Source organism: Podarcis raffonei, chromosome 13, assembly GCF_027172205.1.
Source record: "Podarcis raffonei isolate rPodRaf1 chromosome 13, rPodRaf1.pri, whole genome shotgun sequence".
Classification (NCBI taxonomy): domain Eukaryota; kingdom Metazoa; phylum Chordata; class Lepidosauria; order Squamata; family Lacertidae; genus Podarcis; species Podarcis raffonei.
In genome coordinates this window covers 38672472-38692078 of record NC_070614.1, presented here as the reverse complement: position 1 = coordinate 38692078, position 19607 = coordinate 38672472, and the positions used below count along the sequence as shown (strand labels likewise).

Sequence of the window (19607 nt, the reverse complement as noted above, 5' to 3'; positions counted from 1 at the left end):
TATTGCATTATGAAAAAATGTTATTAGGGCAGGGCGGAGAAAGTGATTGTGGCAAACCCGCTGGCCATGGTACCCCTGAATGAGTAAGTTGAATGAACTCCTTCATGAAAAACAATGAACAGGCAGACAATCACAATTGGCTTTGTTTTCAATTAATTTGATTTTTTTTAATAAAAAAACCCCTTCATAATATTATGCTGAATCCAACAGAAACTGCTCTTCCAAATTTATTGAATTCCTCTTTGTCCCCTCAGAAAAGAGATGCTGGTTGCATCAGCTGTTTATTTACAGTAACAGCATAGATCAAGTGAGTTTAATATACATTATTTACATGTGCTCCATGATTGCTTCTTTTTCTGGGCACAGGTTACGGACCATATTAATTTGGTATCAAGTACTTGCTTTAAGCTTTAATTATACCCATTTAATTGTGAAATATATTCCAGTGTTGTGAGAGTCGACTGATGGACAATGTAAGTGGTTTCTGAGAGCCCTCACAACTGCAAAGAGACTGATCCTAGAACACTGGAAGGACAAATCCTCACCAACAGATGGGCAACAAACTGAGGACCTGACTATATGGCCTGTATTTGATGGTGCAGCATATCAGAGACAGCTGCCACCAAAATAATACAAGTATGTGTGGCCTACAGTGAGATATATGACTACCCTGGCCTTCTGTGCTAGTCGTTGTACCATTGTGAATATCTGCATCTCAGGAGCTGCATATGCACTATATGTTTAAAGCTTATTTAAAGTACCTCTATTCCCATAGAATCCTGGTGACTGTAGTTTCTTACAAGTGTTGGGTATGGTGGCTCTGTGAGGGATAAACCACAGCTTCCAGAATTATTTTGTGGTGTGTGTGCTTTAGGTGTGTTTTCCAATGTACGGTTTGTATGCTACCTGTTTTTGAAGTATCACTGGTAACTGGGAAATGGATATAAAGCCCCATTTCTCTTTTCCCCCCGGTGCCTTCTCCCCTCTCCTTTCCCTGGGTCCTATTTGGCCAAAGAGGGGAAAAATGAGGAAAAGTATTTCCTAATCACTTTTTCCTTTTGTGTCAGGTCTTTCATATTGTAAATCCATAGGAAAGGGCTGGCTTATTACTGATCTTTGTAAGATGCTTTTTCAGCTGAAGAGCAGGGCAGGAATGCTTTGAATTTGAATTTCAACCGTGATTATTATTACATTGGTTGAGAACATGTGGGCTTTGTGATGTCATAGCTATGACATCACCTCAACGCAGGCCAAGGCTCCTTTCTGACAACCACAGCAAAGGGTGATGCCTTGGCTGGTGTTTTGGCTAATAGCCCAGGACATTGCAGGATCCCATGGATGCCTGAAATGCAATGCAGATGCCATGGCAGTTGTGAAGGAATTCAAAGATATCTACCTGGACAAGCATCTCTTCTGGAACCCACAGCTCAAAACAAAACTGAAGGCAGACTTGGATAATTTCTTAGAAGAGCTCCCTCATCAGGAAATCAATCAAAAAAAATACATGGCTGTTATTGGTATGGCTGCACCCATCCCAGTGCTCCTGCCAGGGAACCCATGATTTTGGGGGGCGAATATTAAGAATACCAGGGTCCAAAGGCACCCCTCTGACCTCTGCATCCCTTAATAGGATCTGCATGCATTTTTTTTAGCATTGGAATTTTAATTGTACAGGTTGTGGGCTGGATAGCATATTATCATATGAACTGCATAAATTGCCCTGCCCTTAGTATTAAAATGTTAGAGGTCCAGTCAACAAAACCTAGTAGCTTATGGCATATCCTAGATGCGACGAAATTAAACAGAGAGTGCAGAAGGCAGTTTGGGCTGGGGACCCAGCCATGAATCAGCCTCAAAATCTAGGACTCTGAGGTAAATTATTTCCTGCCAGGTAAGGCCTGAAAAAAGGCCTCCCTGACAGGTAACCTCACCCCCCTCACAGACACTCACTTCCCTAGGAAAGAAGGATATGAATCAGCTAGGATGACTTAAGCAATATATTTTCAACATGTGTTTGTGTGTGTGTGTGTAACAGGACAGTGGAGGTTTAATTTAAGGAGATGCTGTACCTATCCACCACCTGAGGTTTGGCAGGTAGATAGGAGATAGTAGAATATTTCAGTCATCAAAAAAATCCTCCCTAGGCAGGCCAACCTGGCTTTTTCGTCCTTGAGCTCATGGTTTGGCTAAAGAGGGCTAATCCCACAGTTAAGTGGAGGGTGACTGAGGGATGGAGTCCAGGTTGTGGAGGACAGAGACAGGTGCTTGTGGCCTGGCCTGCCATGTGCCCCCTAAGCTAGTCTGTGGTAAAAAAACCTTTGTGTGTGGAACTGAGGAGAGCAGCCGCCATACTGGGGCCACCATACTGGCCTTCACCTCAGGCGAGAAAGTGTCCTGACTGAGGCCTTTGGTTTAGTAAATTGACAATTTGATGACTGGTGGCCGTCACTGCTGAATTTTTATTTTACAGTGCTTTTGTGTGTGGTGTGCTTTCGATCTGGGTTTAAATCTTATTGTTCTTCTCTTGATGCTGTGCTCTAAATCTAATTCAGAGGATGCTGTGCTCTAAATCTAATTCAGAGGAAAGAAAGATGGGACGCCAATCTGCTCTGGCATATTCCTACGCCTTTTATTCGAGTCACAAGAAGTTAGCTGAGTTATCGTTGAGTTCTTACGCTCCTATAAGAGGCCACATGATAGCAGTTTCAACAATCGTGCATGACATGGAAAAAGTGGAGGGACTTCCTTCTCCCTCTCTCCTAACATTGGAACTCATGGACATCCAGTCAAGCTGAATGATGGACTAGGTGATCCACTGGATCCCTTCCAACGCCACAGTTCAAGGATTCTAAGTACTTCTTCACACAGTGCATAGCTAAACTGTGGAACTTGCTCCCTCAGAAAGCAGTAACGACACCGACTTGGCTGGTTTTAAAAGAGGATTAGAGAAATTAATGGAAGATAAAGGCTATCAATGGCTGGTAGCTGGAACGGCTATGTTCTGGTCAGCCACTGTGAGAAGAGCCACTGGCCTGAACCTGCAGGCATACGTTATGGTCTTATGTCTGTATAGTTTTGTGTGAGCTGCCCTGGGGTTTATTTTGAAGGATTGCATAGAGATTTGATTGAATAAATATTGACTCCGGTGGGATTTAACTCCCAGGTTTACATGGGATTGTATGCATAATAAATACATATTAACATGCAGACATACAGTAATAGGGAGAAAAACAATGGAAGGAAGAGGGAAATAAGCTGCAATTGCTCTGAACAAAAACTCCATGTTCAAAGGCATTATACACCTCTTATCTGTGGAGGTGCCTGGCTTCTACATCAGGCCCTGCAGGAAAGCTTTATGGGGAAGGAGGCAGACAGCGCTCAGTGATTCGCAAGGCAATTCAGAATAAAAAAAGATGGAATGAAGCTGGCTATTTCCCCCCTAACTGTATCCCCCCCCTCCATTCTCTTCAGATGACTTTTCGCTGGCAGACTTAGGTGCCCACTTCAAACGCTGTTTGAAACACATCATGGAAAATGAAGTTAAAGGTAGAGATATGCTAAAATGAATGGTATCACATGGCCATCAGGAATATATGACTGTTTTCTTCCAAATGGCTGTAATATGTTGCATGTATGTATATTCGAATGTATTCAGCAAAGCGTCTGGTGCAGCCTCTGAAGGCATGCTCCTCAAATGTAGGTCAAGATAGCTTTGCTTTGGCTGCCCAGCTCATTCATATATCTGGCCGATTGTTGCCCAGTCTTTTACACTGTAAATCTTTCAGTGCCTTTTACCTCACAATCAACTAGGCGTCGCCATCTGGTGGTTTCTTCAATATAGTGCACCGCTATCTACTGGGTAGGTACTGTGTTGACAAATCAGTCTATGAGTGCTTCCAGATGGGACTTTAAACTTCCAAGTGGGTTATTCATAACATTAAAGACAAACACACAGAGGATTTCCCACCGAAAGGGAAAATCTGATTTAAACAGGGGAGAAATGCAGGCTGGCATCATGGGCGTAGCATTGAAAGTACTAAATCAATTTAGATTCAGTTGCCCCACCCCCAGCAGATGACGCCCCCCCCCCGAAAGCTGGCTCCCTGCAATGGGGGTATTTTTACCTGTGATTTCCCAAAAGAAGCTCAACAACTTTGGCTGCCCACCTAACAAAACTCCTGAAACTTCTTCTGAAGCTCAGAACATTGTATGGACACAGTAAACAATGCGCATCCACTAAGAGCTCCAATCTCACAATAAACACATTCATCAAAACTCTGCTTATAGCCCATTCCCACAAGAATGGAGTGGGGTGTTAGCCTGCATGTATACAGACACCTCTTTGGATTAATTTTTGCGCTATTCAGTTGCTTATTTAAATTGGCCTCACTTGCCCTCATTGACACCATCATCCAGCCAAATATGATTCATTATATGGCCTCATGACATTATTTTCACTTTAGGATTCTTGATTGGGTGGACTCACCCATGTAACTACTCTGGAGGAAGGAGAAAGAAGCAGCACCTTGGGAGGGAGAGTGGCACCAGAGCAGTTGCCAAGGGAAACAGTGGATCCGTAAAATGACAAATAGGCACACTGTCTTAAAAAAACAAACAACACTTTTAGAATAAATTTCCACTCCACAAGCTCTTGGCTCAAAAATAAACGAAATAATGATCCCAGTCCTATTTCCCATAAAATAAAGGGGGGGAATGTAAAATGTGGCTCAACAGGTCAAGTTTTACAAATCAAAAAATTCATCATTTCAGATAGATCGTTGCATTAAATAAAGCTCACATAAAAAACAGAAATATATAACAAACAAAAAAAACAGAAAAAGAGAAAAAAGAAAAATCCACTTTTTTAAATTTACAAAATTCCATACCCCTCTGTCCTGACCTCCTCACATCTCCCTTTTTTGTGTTCCTCTTTCTTCCAATCAAATTCAGCTAATTCAAACCCTTATTTAAACCATGCTTAAATTATATTCTTCTAATTATTATGTCCCAATTTTCCATTGTTTTAACCCATTCCTCATCTTATATACTATGACATAATATTATTCTGTTCATAACCCCTTCTCCTTTTTAACATTCTTCTTTTCATTCACATTTAACCAAATCCCACAAGCCCTGTTACCTTCACTTCCCACATCATATTAACATTCAAACATTTTGCAGTGTTTTTGTAAATAGTCCTTAAACTTTTTCCAGTCCTGTTCCATCAGTTCTTCTCCCTGGTCACGGATTCTGCCAGTCATTTCAGCCATCTCCATGTAGTCGATCACTTGCATCTGCCATTCTTCCACGGTGGGTAGATCTTGTGTCTTCCAATACTTGGCGAGAAGTATTCTTGCTGCTGTTGTTGCATACATAAAAAATGTTCTGTCTTTCTTTGGCACCCGTTGGCCAACCATGCCCAAAAGGAAGGCCTCTGGTTTCTTGGGTAGCAAAACCATAATAAGGACACAACTGCATAAACAGTTCTGTCCTTTATCAGGACAGGCAAGGGATGGCCTTGGCTCTCCAGGGGAACAAAGAAAACACGTCAGAACTTTATCTTGTGTGCTGACCACAAAATACGCGCAAGACCAATGTCCGGGGAAAACGCCAAAAGCGTGTTCCCGGAGATTATGATGTCCTCCCAGATAAGAGTAGGAAGAGGAAGATCCTTTTATGGTCAGAAGTACAGGAAGGAAGACCCTTTTATGGTTGAGAGTACCAGAGCAGGAACATATGTGATGTCAACCTGCGTACACAGGCCGACGTGGTTGGGCTCCTAGGGGAGGAGTGAGAGGGTGCCTGGAGGATATATAAACTGCATGAAACCTGTCATTTCTTTGGACTTGCTGGGGACTAATCACGCAAGTGCCTTCTGCTATCCGGAGAGCAGAATAAACTCTTTCTTTGAACCAACCTCGGTGTCATTTTGACTTCCTTCCTCCTGTCCTGGAGCAACGCAGACCCAATCAGTGAACTCCAATAAGGCTACAGTAAGAAGACGGGAAGGCCTGGCAGATTGAGGTTGGTAGGGCAGTGCCCCATTAGCCTGAATGGGCCAGCCTCTGTTGGCAGCAACCATGGGGAAGAGGAGGAGGAGCTGGTAAACATGACCATGAGGAGGTCAGCTTCCTGACGGAGGGGGCCCCAGGGTGGGTGTCTTGTCCAAGAGCCCTGTGAAACATGGAGCCCACCTAGACCTCCTGCTCTTACCGTTTCCTTTTCCTTTGCAGAGGCTCAGCTTCATAAAGAGATGGATTCGTGTTTTCAGAAGCTACTGACTGTTTTTCACGAGCTATTGCCCAGAGTTGCAACATGTAAGCTGTGCATAGCTTGGCTGAGCCATATGGGGCGGGTGGGTGAAGGGGTTGGCAGGTGAGGCAGGCAAGGGTAGCAGTCCCTAGTTAGTAATAGAAAAATAAAATGAATAGTTGTAGATAGGAGTTATATGGGACGTGGGTGGCGCTGTGGTCTAAACCACTGAGCCTTGGGCTTGCCAATCGGAAAGTCGACGGTTTGAATCCCCGTGACGGGGTGAGCTGCCGTTGCTCGGTCCCTGCTTCTGCCCACCTAGCAGTTCAAAAGCACGTCAAACTGCAAGTAGATAAATAGGTACCGCTCCGGTGGGATGGTAAACGGCATTTCCATGCGCTGCTCTGGTTTCGCCAGAAGCGGCTTAGTCATGCTGGCCACATGACCCGGAAAAAACTGTCTGTGGACAAACATTGGCTCCCTCGGCCAGTAAAGTAAGATGAGCGCCACAACCCCAGAGTCGTTCACAACTGGACTTAACTGTCAGGGGTCCTTTACCTTTAGATAGGGGTTATAGGTCCTTCTTTCTCCCTTTGCACCATACAAACACCCGCTCATCCTCTGAAGTTAAATAGATGCTGACCAGATCAGCTGTAAGGGAAGGTCTGCAGGGGCCAGTTCAAAAGTTGGCAATCCTAACTGGGTTACTGACAATGGTGTGTGGGCGGAGGGGGGTGTACAGACACACGCAACTGCCAACTTCCTTCCTTCTTTCTCTTTGCAGATTATTGCAGCAATGAATGCGGTGAGTAAAATGAACTTAGAGAGTTCATTTTTAAAAGGAATTAGTTCGACCTGTCCCCAAAGGAACTAATTCTAGTTCACGTTCAGCCCTTTGAGAAATGAACTAGTTTGGTTCACATACAGTTCACAGTTCAATTCATGCCCATCCACATGATTCTCTGTCATTTTCTAACCCCTCAACATTTAGATTTTGTGTGTGTGTGTGCATAGCCAAAGGCCTTACAGTGTACAGCAGAGAGCAAGGCAAGGCTTTCCTTTAAAATCACACAACATACCCTATAAAAAGTTTACAGCATAAAAATTTAAAATTAGAGAGCATTAACATATCCAGAACGGAGCTTCTTAGCTGCCAGAGCAAATTTGGCTACCAGGTGTGTAATCTGTAGGTCTTTATCAGTTAGGAGCACTATTGTCTGCCCTTCACAGAGTTACAATTCCCACAAGCCCTTAAACTGTAGCACTCATACTTATTTTAGGGAAAGTATGTGCTTTCAAAGTATTGTGTCTCTGCAGCCATACAATTTCAAGCCCGTCACAATCTTTTTAGCGGTTTTGACCGCTAAAGTTAGTCAAAGCGGTTTTGACTGCTAAAGTTGGCATGTCCTGGATTTCTGGTTCTCGACCATACCTGGACAGGTATGGCACCTCCTTTATAAGGAAGAGATCCTGTTGTAAGTGGAGCAGGGAAAAAGCCATTCTCTGTCTTTCAAGACTTCCTTATCAGAGAGGGGCTATTGCAGAAGTGTTCCGACTTTCTCCTGCCAGATGTTGGAGAGGGAGGTAACACCTGCCAGATGTCTGGGGTAAATGGATCAATTCCTCCTACCTGAGAACAAAATGGCTGCAAATCAGTGCTTACATGCATAGGCTTCCCCGGTCAGAGGAAGCCTTACCTGAGGTACTGTTGTTTACATTCCCTGGCAGCAGCTCTCCAGGGTCTCAGACAGAGAAAAGTCATTCATTTCACATGCAATCTGATTGTTCTAGCTAGGCATGCCAGGACCAGATCTGGGGACATCTACATTCAAAGCATGTACTCTGCGATTGAACTATGGCTCCTTCCCTCAGGAGTCTCTTGAGGCCTTTTGCTGCCAGAGGCAGAAACCCCAAATGATCAGCCAAACCCTCCCACCTAGTTAATACACGAAACAAGCCCCAGGAGAGTTCTGCGTTATTAGAGCTGATAGCTTATCAGCCGGCTCCTGTGGATCTGCCATTAACAGCAATATTATGTTACAGCACAACGATGGTCTACATATGTAAAGGGATGCCCTTGTCCACGTGTATCCAACTGATATGCTCAAGAGTCAATGCACACAATGGGGCAAATTAAACTGCTGCTATGGTCAATTAAAACCAAGCAACAAACCAAAGCATAAAGAAGAATAAAGAAGGCAGAAGCCAAAATGTTTCATATAAGAATTTAAAATTTCTGTTTTGTTAGTCTCTCTCTCTCTCTCTCTCTCTCTCTCTCTCTCTCTCTCTCTCTCTCTCTCTCACACACACACACACACACACACACACTCCAGTTGGACTGGTGGCTTTGGAGTTAAATCTAAAAGTCTATAGGGATAAGAGGAAGGTGTTGAGTGCCAGATAGACATGAATACAGCTAGCTAGTTTAGAGTGGGAAGTTAGAACGGAACAGAAGCATTGCTGGCTAGAAGCAGCATAGCTATCCTGGTTGAGAAATTAGAGAAACAGAAAGGCAGAAACAGAGGTGGCAGTGGAAGAAATAGGAACAGAAGGAACAAAGCACAGACTTTGTTCTCTGTACCTGAACCAAGCTCAGCATCCTTTCACCCGAAACTCCATTCCATGTCATCTTCCAAGCTTTCTTAGTCTTAGCAGCCTAATTTAAAGGGGGCGGAAACCCTATTGCTGTTGTTAAACAATTGCAGATCTACTGCAAATCAGCCAGAGGTATGCTAAGAGATCTGCTCACTCTTACCTTAAGTAATGCCAGTGAGTACTAAAGTGACTACACTTGGTGTCAGTGCCTCAGGTGTGGAGCTTTTTCTGTTAGGGCCTTTGAGGAAATCAAATCTAGATGTGCCAAGGATGACTTGGGTGGAATCTACCCACATATGAGAACTGTTCTGAAAAGGCTTCTTCTTTTTTTAAAGCGTTTTTTTTTAAAAAAAACAAACAAACACAACACCATTGAATTTTCCATGAGGCTCACCACCGCCATCTAGTGTCACATTGTATATTGCACTTAAAACACACTTAAAACGTTTTATTTGCAGCTGTATAGCTGACTCCTTGATTAGGTTTGAGTTTGGTGGGTAGTAGAGAGAGTGAATTGACTGCTTTACACTCCACACCCGGTACCACGAGTGCTCTCACTCTGATATGCTGAACTGGTAAGAGTCTCCCTTATTGATCAGTAGCAAATAAAAACTATTACCTTTCTTGTCCTGAATGCTTTCACTCCCCTTCACTATGCTTTGCCTTCAGGTGGCAGTGATGCTCCTGAATACCAGTGGCTGGAAACAGCAGAAGGGGAAAGTGCTCTTGTGATCACATCCTGCTTTCCGCAGGCTTCCCATAGGCATCTGGTTGGCCACAGTGAGAACAGGATGCTGGCCATTGGCCTGACCCAGCAGTTTATTATGAAATTTCAGTGTCAGGGTGTTTGAGTTATATTTAAAATGACGGGCAAGCTGGGTTGTTGTTGTTTTTTGCTAACACCATTGTGCTAAACCCAGGATGGCAATGCTTATCTTCACACATGCACTACTTTCTGTTGTTATAGGTGTAGGAGTGGGGCAGACCAGAGGGGTGGAGGCATAGAATCAGTTGGTGACCCCTATGTTCCAGCCTCAAAGCAGTAATGAACAGGAGCTGCACAAGGCCACTGCCATCATTTGAACTGAATTGATTACGGTCCCAGACCAGACTCTAATGATAAAGCGGGATATCAAATCCAAACTCCTCCTCCTCCTCTTCTTCTTGTAGTGCCATCATTTATTCCCAAGAGATTTGTTCCCGGGGGAGTTTGTGTTTGGTGAGCCAGATTGCTGTGCTTGTCCCACTATCTGTCACCTTCTCTCCAGTTCACCCTCCTTCTGCCCGAACCCAGAACCCTCCTTCTGGTCCTCTCGTTCTGCAGGTGTGATGAGCTACGTGCTTACTCATTGCTTCACGTGCCTCGTACGGACTTACACATGCAACAAGAAATACCGGTGTGGAGGTAAGAGCTGAGAAAAGGGAGCAGGCTCAGTTTGGGGCCTACAAATCTGTGGCAGAAGACAGGGCCTGGCAGGATTGAGATTCAAGAGAAAGATGCCCGAGGCCAGTCTAAACGGACCCACTGGGACTACTTGTAAGTAAGAAGGCAAGCAGGAAGGGGAACATTGGCTGAGGGGAGGAGACTGAAGTTGGCAGAGTAGTGCCCCATTCACCCTAGGGGACAAGCTTCCACTGGGCTTGACAGTGGAATACGGCCATGTTGCCCTTCTCCCCAGGTGAGCTACAATTTTTGGGGTGGGAATTCAGAACTTTTGGGACCAAATGGGAGAGCTCCCCTCCTCCAATCCAAACCTTGCAATGGCTTCTGACAGGCAGTGGAGGGAAGTTGTATGCAGCTAGTGTCCTTAGAATCATAGAATCAAAGAGTTGGAAGGGACCCCTAGGGTCATCTAGTCTAACCCCCTGCGATGCAGGAATCTTCTGCCCAAGGGATGTCTGTTTTTAAAAAACCATAAGACCAGAGAGCAACCATAGGTTGTCTATCCATCCTTAGCAATACCTGGGCAACAGGCTGAGCAGGCACGCAAGTCACCTACTCAGTTTCCCCCACTATGGTGGACCAGGTTGTTTTTCTAATTTGCATCTATTATATAAATGAGCACATGCACATTTTATGTGAATATGTGACTCTCTCTCTCTCTCTCTCTCTCTCTCTCTCTCTCTCTCTCCCTCTCTCTCTCTTTGGTGATGCCCAAGTGACCACCCAACTCATCCTGCCCTGAGAATAAAATCCCAGCTCCCAGATTTCTCCACCAAGCCCTTCACCAATACCCTTCCTCCACCTTGAACACAATAATCCCCAGCAGGCTCCTTCCTTCCCTGCCAGTCCCATTACTACTTAGGTGATGGCTTTGCTGGGCTCTATATCATAGGGACTGTCTTGTTTTGACTATATGTAAGCCACTCTCTTTTTGGCTGAAGAGCAGGGTACAAACGCTTTAAATAATAGCAACAACTAACAACGTGTCCCTGTATAAGTAAAAAAAGGTGCCTTCTTAGAGTGCTGTTTGTATGTTCTAACGGTTTTACTTGTGGGCAATCAATGATAATGTTGCATATGTGGCGGGCAGTAGTGGATTAAATGTTAAGTACCTAGAAGAACAGATTTTGGATACTTGGATTTTGCAGAAAGGAGGATACAAGTGGAAATGGATGAAGATCTGGTTCTGGATTGTGCTCTGCAGTGGCACAAGTTTAGTCAAAGTGTGAAGAAATACATCTTCTACCGGGTAGGCAGTGCCTCTGAGAAGTGGCCTTCCCCTTTGCCAGCCCACTTGCCTCCCCAAAAATCTACTGCCACTGATTTTTGACCTGTAACTCCCCACCCATGCCAAGGGTTAGCTTATGTGTCAATCACATTTTCATGCTGCAGGGTTCAGGGCGACATACATGTGCCCCCTTTTTTATGCTCATGACAACCTTGTTAAGTGCAGAGAGTGTGACAGGTGGCCACAACCTCTGTGAGCTTCATGCCTCAGTAGAGACTTGGGTCTCCTTACAGTGTTTCTGAACCTGTGGGTCCCCAGATGCTGTTGGACTACAACTCCCATCATTCCTAGCCAGCATGACCAGTGGTCAGGGATGATGGGAGTTGTAGTCCAACAACATCTGGGGACCCTAGTCCAACACTTTGAACCACTACACCACTCTGGACCTCACTTTAACAAGGAAATAAGTTGGAGTTCAAACCAGTGTGGAAAATATATTATCTGATGCTGATAACGACTAATATTTATAACTCACCCTTTGTCTGTGCAGCAGGCACCCAAAATAAACAAAACAATAAAATACGCAACAATAACAGCCACAGAGCACACTAAACCAACAACCAGCTAACTAAAATGTCTGGGCAAACAAGTAAGTCTTAGCCTTGTGCCAGTTGGGCTTCTAAGGGAAGGGCTCTCTCCCACATAACGGCAGCACACATCTCGCCCAGCGATGGAAGATGGGAAAGAGTTTCCTTTGAGAATCTTACAATATGGGAAGGGGGAGGTGCTCCTTCTGGTATTCGGGTCCCAAGCCATTTAGGGCCTTAATCAGAATTTGGCCCAGAAACAAAATCCCCCATTACTATTATGGGTGGTTGTACAACCGCAGAATCTAGTTATCGATGGAGGTTTGGCGTCAAAGGCTGCAGTGTCCTCAGCTATGCAGTCAGACCAGGTTCAGGGCTCCAAATCTGATGCTGAAGAGCAGGAGATCACAGAACCTGGGGCTGACAGATGGGACCCCACTGAACAAGCACCAAGATCGCCAGGGTCAGTAGGTCTAGAGCCAGGGATCCTTTCACACACCGGAGCCGGAGGAACCAAATGTCTCCTGCTGCATCTCACAGTCTAGTGCTCCAGGGAGCACCCTGGGAAGGAGGCTATAGAACAGAGAAGGTGTGCCCATCTTTTAAGTTATCCACAAGGGGGCAGAGCCTGGAAAAGGTAGTCTAGACAGTGGTGGAGGAAAGGGGGTGCAGTGGGTGCAGGTCGCCTCAGGTGTCATCACTGAGGGGGGCGGGTGACAAAATGACAAAAATATGAGTTTTTTAAAAAGGGCTCACAAAACTTTTTAGTTCAGTCAACAAATGCAACAAAACCTGGCTGGAACTAGGCGTCACACCGCGGAGGCTGGCACTTATTGCCTGAGCCACGCGTCTCTCCTGGGAGTGACGTGGGGCCTTGAGCGCCCGCAGGCTCAGCACAGCCTGAAACGGCAGCATGGAACTTGCATCTGCCCACCGCCTCTCCCTCAGCTGCCCTACAGCTGAGGGGGAGGCTGCAGAGAGGCACTGGGCACCTGAGCAGCTAACTACGCCGCTGAGTTGAGAGGCAGATTCTTAGAAGGGCTCGTTCTGCTTTCAACTATTGTTGAAGCGAGTTGTTCAGCTGGGGCTCTCTGTGGTGCTCCAACTCCCTGTGGGGGCCTGGCATTGGATTTGAACATGGACAGTGGTGGGCTGGAGTCAAAGACAGCTTTGCAGGGGTTCCTGTCAGCAGGAAAACACATACAGTGGTACCTCTAGATGCAAACGGGATCCGTTCTGGAGCCCTGTTCGCATCTAGAAGCAAACGTAACCCGTGTCTGTGCGTCATTTTGAGCGTCTGTGCATGCACAAGCGACGAAACCCGGAAGTAACGCGCTCATCCCGAAGCACATTCAACCCGAGGTATGACTGTACATGCACGAAAAGCCACTTCTTTCTCAATGCTAGTGTCCAAATGCAACCCTTCTTCTTAGGTAGTGAAAGGCAAGCTGCAACCGATGACCAGCAGTATGGATTCCTTTCTGGTAAAGAAGGAGGTGAACGTAAATGACTCGGGCAGATACCGGTGCGATATGGCAGATTTGAAGGGAACTGTTTCTGGCTACCTTGACTTCCTAGTACAAGGTAAGTTAAGTGAATATGGGGAAGAGTGGACTACGTTAAAGGGCTCAGATAACATCCCCCCAACACACACACACACACCATGTTCAAAGTACACATGTGACTACATAGGTTAGCCCCCCACCACCACGCCACTAACATGTGAGAAGGGGTCAGCACACGTACTGAGTCTCATGCATGGAAGGCTCCTCTATGCAAGGGGCAATCGTCAGCCCCTCATGAGCAGTGCAACTGTGCATGTGCAGAGAACCCCTCCTCACATGTGCCTAAATGAGTAGATGGCAGTGCGTGTTTGGGCGCCAGGGGCATTGGAGTTTAAGGTTATCCCACATAGTTCGCAAGGCCTCCTCATGCATTCTCGGGAGGATGTTGACCCGTTGATCCACCTAGTCCCAAACTGTCTACTCCGACTGGCAGTAGCTTTCCAAGGTCCCATAGACTTTCACAGGCCTGCTGCCTGATGTTGTTTAAGTGGAAATGGATAGGGAATTTTCACCTTATATGTACATTTTTAAAAAATAAAATTGAAGCATTTTTTTAAAATTCTCTTTTTTTTAACCAAAAAGTCTCCCAGAGAGGCTTGCACTCTAAAGGACATGACACAAAAGGAAAAGGGATAGGAAGGCAGGCAGGCAGGCAGGCAGGCAAAAACCCCTCAGGCACTATTTCTCAGCTACAGAATTCTTGTCTCATCTGTCTCTGTCTCCAATTGCCTGATGAACTGGCTGCTGGTGAAAGTTGAGGAAAGAGCCTGATGGAGCTGACTTTTCAATAGAGCAGATGGAGAACATGCATTTCACCTCAGAACCATGTTGCCTGCTGTAGTTATATGGCCAAAGGGATCTATCTAGTAGCCTCTGTTAAGATCAACTAGCTTTCGTTTTACTTTGCAGAGCTGTAGTACTGGCAAATAGCCAGCAGGGGGGCAGTTGAAACTCAAGGCAAGGTATAGTAATGCATCCCAGATAGCCATACGTGCTTATGCAGAAGTACGTCCCATTGAGTTTAGTGAAACTTATTCCTTGGTGTGTTTAGGGATGTAGCCTTATTGAACAAATAAAAAATAGGTTTAACTAATTATGTCTGCATGCTTGCATTTGGCTAAATAATAGTTTTGAATATAAAATGTATTTTATATTTGCCATTCGATGTTGCACATACAGGCAGCGACCATATTGCACACATCTAGTTGATGCGCGACCGACCAGAACGGGGCGGAGTGGGCTTTTGCACACTCCACCGACATGCAGGGGGAGGTGGCCAGGAATGGAACCCCTGTGCAAAATGGTTGCTGCCTGTATGTAACAGAAGACTCCATCCTAGGTCCCCCTACAAACTGCTGTTTCTGTGTGGGTGAATTCTGCAGCATGTTCTTGACACAGTGATAGTGCACTACAGTACTAGTAGATTAATCCTGCTTTATTATTGGTGGTATAAAAAGTTACAGGATTTCAGCAGGAAGTGACAGGTTGTGCACTGATTGGAAATGAAGCAGTGCGAGCGCCCTGAAACTTTTCCCAGGCACAAACATAGGATTAAGTGTGACTCCCCCTCCCCCAACAGCATCATGATCACATGGCATCATGAACACACAATAAAAAGGAGGTCCGGAGGAAGAAGAGACGTTCTTACCAGTGTGAGAGGGAAAGAGGATCGCCTCATCTATATATTTTAATCTTGTTTTTAAGTTGTATTTTAATCAATTGTTTTTATACCTGGTGTTAGCTGCCTTGAGCCCGGTCTTGGCTGGGGAAGGCAGGGTATAAATAAAAATTTATTATTATTATTATCATCATCATCATCATCATCATCTAAGATGGCACCCATCAGTCTTTATAAGAACCTATATTAAAATATCTCTCTCTCTCTCTCTCTCTCTCTGTGTGTGTGTGTGTGTGTGTGTGTGTGTGTGTGTGTGTAAAAAGCATTGTCTACTTAATCAGGGATGCCTTTTAAAAGGTTATTTTAAGGAGTTTTTAACTAATTCATCTAGCTGATATATTGATTGAAGGACCTTCTCTTTCTAATCTCTTTTCTTCAGTGGTGCCTGCAGTTGGGAAGACCACGTGGTTCCCCCGGCCGTCACACACAACGATGACAGTCCCCCTTGCCTTGGGGATCTCATCCAGGGCTCCACCCCCTCAAGCCGACTTCTCCGTTTGGATAGTGATTGGGGGCACAGGCGGCTTGTTTGTCTTCATCGTTCTTGCATTGTGAGTCCTGGGGAGCTGGGATGGCACCCCGAGGGTGACTGGTAATAGGTTAACACTAGGGTACGCCAGGTCCACCCCTCCATCTTGAGAGCCTCTGTTCCCAAATGCCCCCTTTAAGCTTGGAAATAACACAACGCCCTACTCAGCAGGTCAGCTGGCACCCTTGAGGTTGCACCACCATCCCAGAGGGCTAAAAGACGGACATATGGATATAGACTACCCTCAGGTGTTTGTGCATGTGTGTGTGTGGATGGAGAGGTACACATAGCAGTGTATAAGGCGAGAGTGGGGAATGCCTGGTAAATTCTCTGTAAGAGGATCAGTAACAGCAGAAAAGCTCCCTCAGATCCTATCAAAAGGACAACAAAAAATGTTTGATTACATTCCCGGCGGGAGCCACCTCAGATTCAAGCCTTGTGTCAGGTCTGTTCATGCTAAGCAGCTTCCCAGAATCCTTTGCAAGATATTTGGGCTCCATGACACATACATAGAGTTTCGTGAGTGATCAAGGCCCTGAGGAAAGCATTCTCTGAAGCTAGAAAGTTTGAAATCTGCTGACTGAGTATCTAATTCTTTCTTTCTCCATAACCCCTTTTAACTTTATAGCCTGTTGGCTTACTTTCGTCGTAAGAAGGGGGAAGAAGATGAGGAAGATGATGACGATGATGAAAGTGAGAGTGGATCATCAGAGCTGGTGGCAATGTGAAGTCTCAGTCACCCCCCCCCCTTTTCAAGTTCTTCAGACACAGATTCCTGCCCACAGGTGCTCTTATATTGTACTACTAGCTGGTCTACTTTATTTAACAGTAATTGATAAAGATAGTGGATATCTTTTAATAGATAAAAGCCTCTCTTGGGTTCTGTGTGGGAGAGTATGAAGATGGCATCAGGAAGACATAACTGTCAGGGCTCCGAGATGGCTTGCAAACAGCTTCCACACAACCTGTCTGGTGAACGTTCAGCCTGAATTATTTGCAAATAAGCTGGTCAGGGTTGAGTTTGCTATTTAACAACATTCATCCCGATTTGTTTATGGGGAGGCGGATGCAACGTTTCCTAATCAATCCCACATTATTTGACCTCATTCCTTTATTGCGAGGTCCATTATTTTGAGGAAGGAGGTTTGTTGCACAAGAGCTCCAAATCAGGTTTAATTCCTTAGCCTGAATTTGCTGGAATGTGATTGAATCCCAGTCCACGATTGTTGACAGTCTGCAAGTGCCCTTGCTGTACTTACTGGGGAGGACTAAAAGTTTGGAAAGGGGGAAACCATTGACCCAGATGTAGCAATGCAGGAAGCACGTAATGTTGCTTTTTTTCTGAGGAACAGTAGCTTTAAGGAGAAACGGTGGGTGGGGAAGAAGTGCCCAAACCTTTCCCCACTGTTTTACCAGTCTAAATACCTCCTCATAAATATAATGCTTGGGGCGGGGACAGAGAGCAACTGGGTCTGTCTGATATTTACTTATTTAATGTTTTATGGGAAAGCAGGGCAAACCATGGTGTGTTCCATTAAGACAGATGTGGGGCACCTGTGGCCCTCCAGATGTTCCTTAATTACAACTTCCATCAGCATTCAGAGGCCAAAGGTCCTCCATGCCTGTGTTATTAAGGGGACTGAAAGTCAGAATTTGAGTTCTTTGAAAGCAGGCAGGAAAGATCTACAGAGGTACAAGGAGCCTGGAAACCAGGGCTATCAAAAGACCCGGGTGCACAGGGAGTGCAAGTCCCAGCAGGATTAAGACGGAGCTGGACGGAGCTGAAAAATCTATCCAAAGTAGCACTGGAACAAGGATTCAGGCAGGCACCAGAGCATGGGGCTTGTGGAGCAGCAAGACAGAAGAGGAAGCACTTATAACAAAGACACGTTCAGAGGAACCAGCAGGCTATCTGAGGAGTGGAACCATAATCGGACCTAGGAAGATTATATGGAGCCTTCTTTTTCCACTCTCCTGCCCCATGTACTCACCCATAAGACGTGGCGTTGCAACAGACCAGGGGGCTGCTGCCTTCTTTTCCTGGCTGATCCCAACACTTAAACTTCTTGGGTGTCGTGCATGATTTCTCCAGACTTACTGAGTTTCTCCTCCACACAAGCCCTGTACAGCGCCTTGAACCAACCTAAGCCAATTCCACGAGGGTATTATAAAATACAACGACGACAATCCACCTGTATTTGAGGCAGCGAGAAATGGTGTTTATTTGGAGACGGCAGGCGATGGAAGGTGATGATGGTTACAATGCTGAAGGTCTGTGTTGGAAGAACAGGGTACACGGCTATCTTCCTTGCCAGGCTTAACTTGGTGGCTTTTTCCATGTCAGCTTTTCTGCTTGTGGAGAACAATCAGCTAGATGATTTTTAAATAAGCAGAACCCCACAATTCTGCATGCTGAACGCCAAGGACCCTGCCTCCCGCATCTTATGACTGGTTTACCCTAGCCGATGAGTCGCCATGTCACACCCATGCCACACATTCCAAGCACATTCCATCCCCAGAAAAAGAACCCTGGGAATGGCAGCTACAATTCCCAGTACCCTTAGACTATGGTTCCCAGGATTCTTTGGGGGGGGGGGACCATGTGTGTTAAATGTATGATGTTACCAGGAGGGCAAAGTCACAGGCAGATGCCTTGTGTGCACTGTTGGCTCTCGGGCAACAGGAGTACAATGGAACCTTGGTTCTCGAACTGCTCCATTCCCGAACGTTTCGGCTTCCGAACGTCGAAAACCTGGAAGTGTTCCATTTTCGAACGTTCCTCAGAATCCAAACGTCCAACACCGCTTCTGATCTGCAAAAAGCCTAGCTGTCAGCCAGCTGGAAGCTGAGCCTCGGAATTTGAACGTTTCAGAAGTCGAACGTCCTTCCGGAATGGATTACGTTTGACTTCCGAGGTTCCACTGTATGTGCTTTGAAGTGGGTGTTTCTTTAATGCCTACACTCTCAAACTGCCTTCACTTTCGTACAATGCAACTTGGCAAGTCAACAGTGTGGACAGTACAGAAGTGAAAGTGTTTTACAGCTGAAATGGCTGGTGCAGCAAACTGTTCTGAGGTTACAGACAGAGGTACATAAAAAAAGAGGACCCAGCACTCTTTGACCACTGCGGGGGGAGAGCTCAGCTTCCCTCCGCCTTTGCTGTTCAAATTATGGGGAATGCAAATTTTCTTGGCAGTTTTGGCCCTCTCCTGCATGCTTTTGGTATACAGTGTCTTTTTCTCTTACTACAGATATGTATGTATGTATGTATGTATGTATATGTGTGCATGCATGCATGCATTAAAACCTGAGGCTGAAAGGCTGCTCTGGGGAGGGGAAGCTATACTTACGATGTCATAGGTGCCCAGCCTGTCAACAGTCTGCACAGCCCCTTCTACTTCAAAGCAGTAAAAGTTATTTCCCCTGCACTTGGTCCTCAAGAGAATATTGTTTGTGTGAGACAAGACCGGGGTGAGTCCGCTTTCTGCAACAGAGTGGGTCCTGTTTTTATGTAGGTCTAGTAGTTTGAGAGTATAGCTGCAGCAGGCACACCCTAATAGTCTATGTTTGCTTTGAAACGTTTGGCAATATTATCTCAGTTTAACTTGTCATACCTTCTTCCAAAAACTCCAGAGAAACACAGGGCTCATCCACACTGACCAGGGTATTCTAACAGAGAATTTCCTCCACTATCACCAAACTAAGGACTTATTATTCACACTTCTGTTT

At 45.5% G+C, this 19607-nt stretch overlaps 1 protein-coding gene across 5 annotated transcripts; it reads left to right on the top strand.

Moving 5' to 3' along the window:
- The first annotated feature begins 217 nt into the window (after positions 1 to 217).
- IZUMO1 (izumo sperm-oocyte fusion 1) lies at positions 218 to 16737 on the top strand. 5 transcript variants are annotated; one of them, XM_053361267.1, is made up of 10 exons: positions 218 to 307; positions 447 to 636; positions 3472 to 3546; positions 6234 to 6317; positions 7037 to 7057; positions 10142 to 10252; positions 11440 to 11540; positions 13540 to 13690; positions 15729 to 15900; positions 16507 to 16737. In XM_053361267.1, exons 2-10 carry the CDS (start codon positions 594 to 596, stop codon positions 16604 to 16606), a joined length of 858 nt encoding a protein of 285 aa, XP_053217242.1. In that variant the 5' UTR covers positions 218 to 307; positions 447 to 593; the 3' UTR covers positions 16607 to 16737. The 5 variants fall into 5 exon arrangements, with proteins under 5 accessions (XP_053217242.1, XP_053217241.1, XP_053217239.1 ...); XM_053361266.1 differs by lacking the exon at positions 218 to 307 and having other exon boundaries at positions 341 to 636; XM_053361264.1 differs by lacking the exons at positions 218 to 307; positions 447 to 636 and adding an exon at positions 1179 to 1517.
- Positions 16738 to 19607: the final 2870 nt, after the last annotated feature.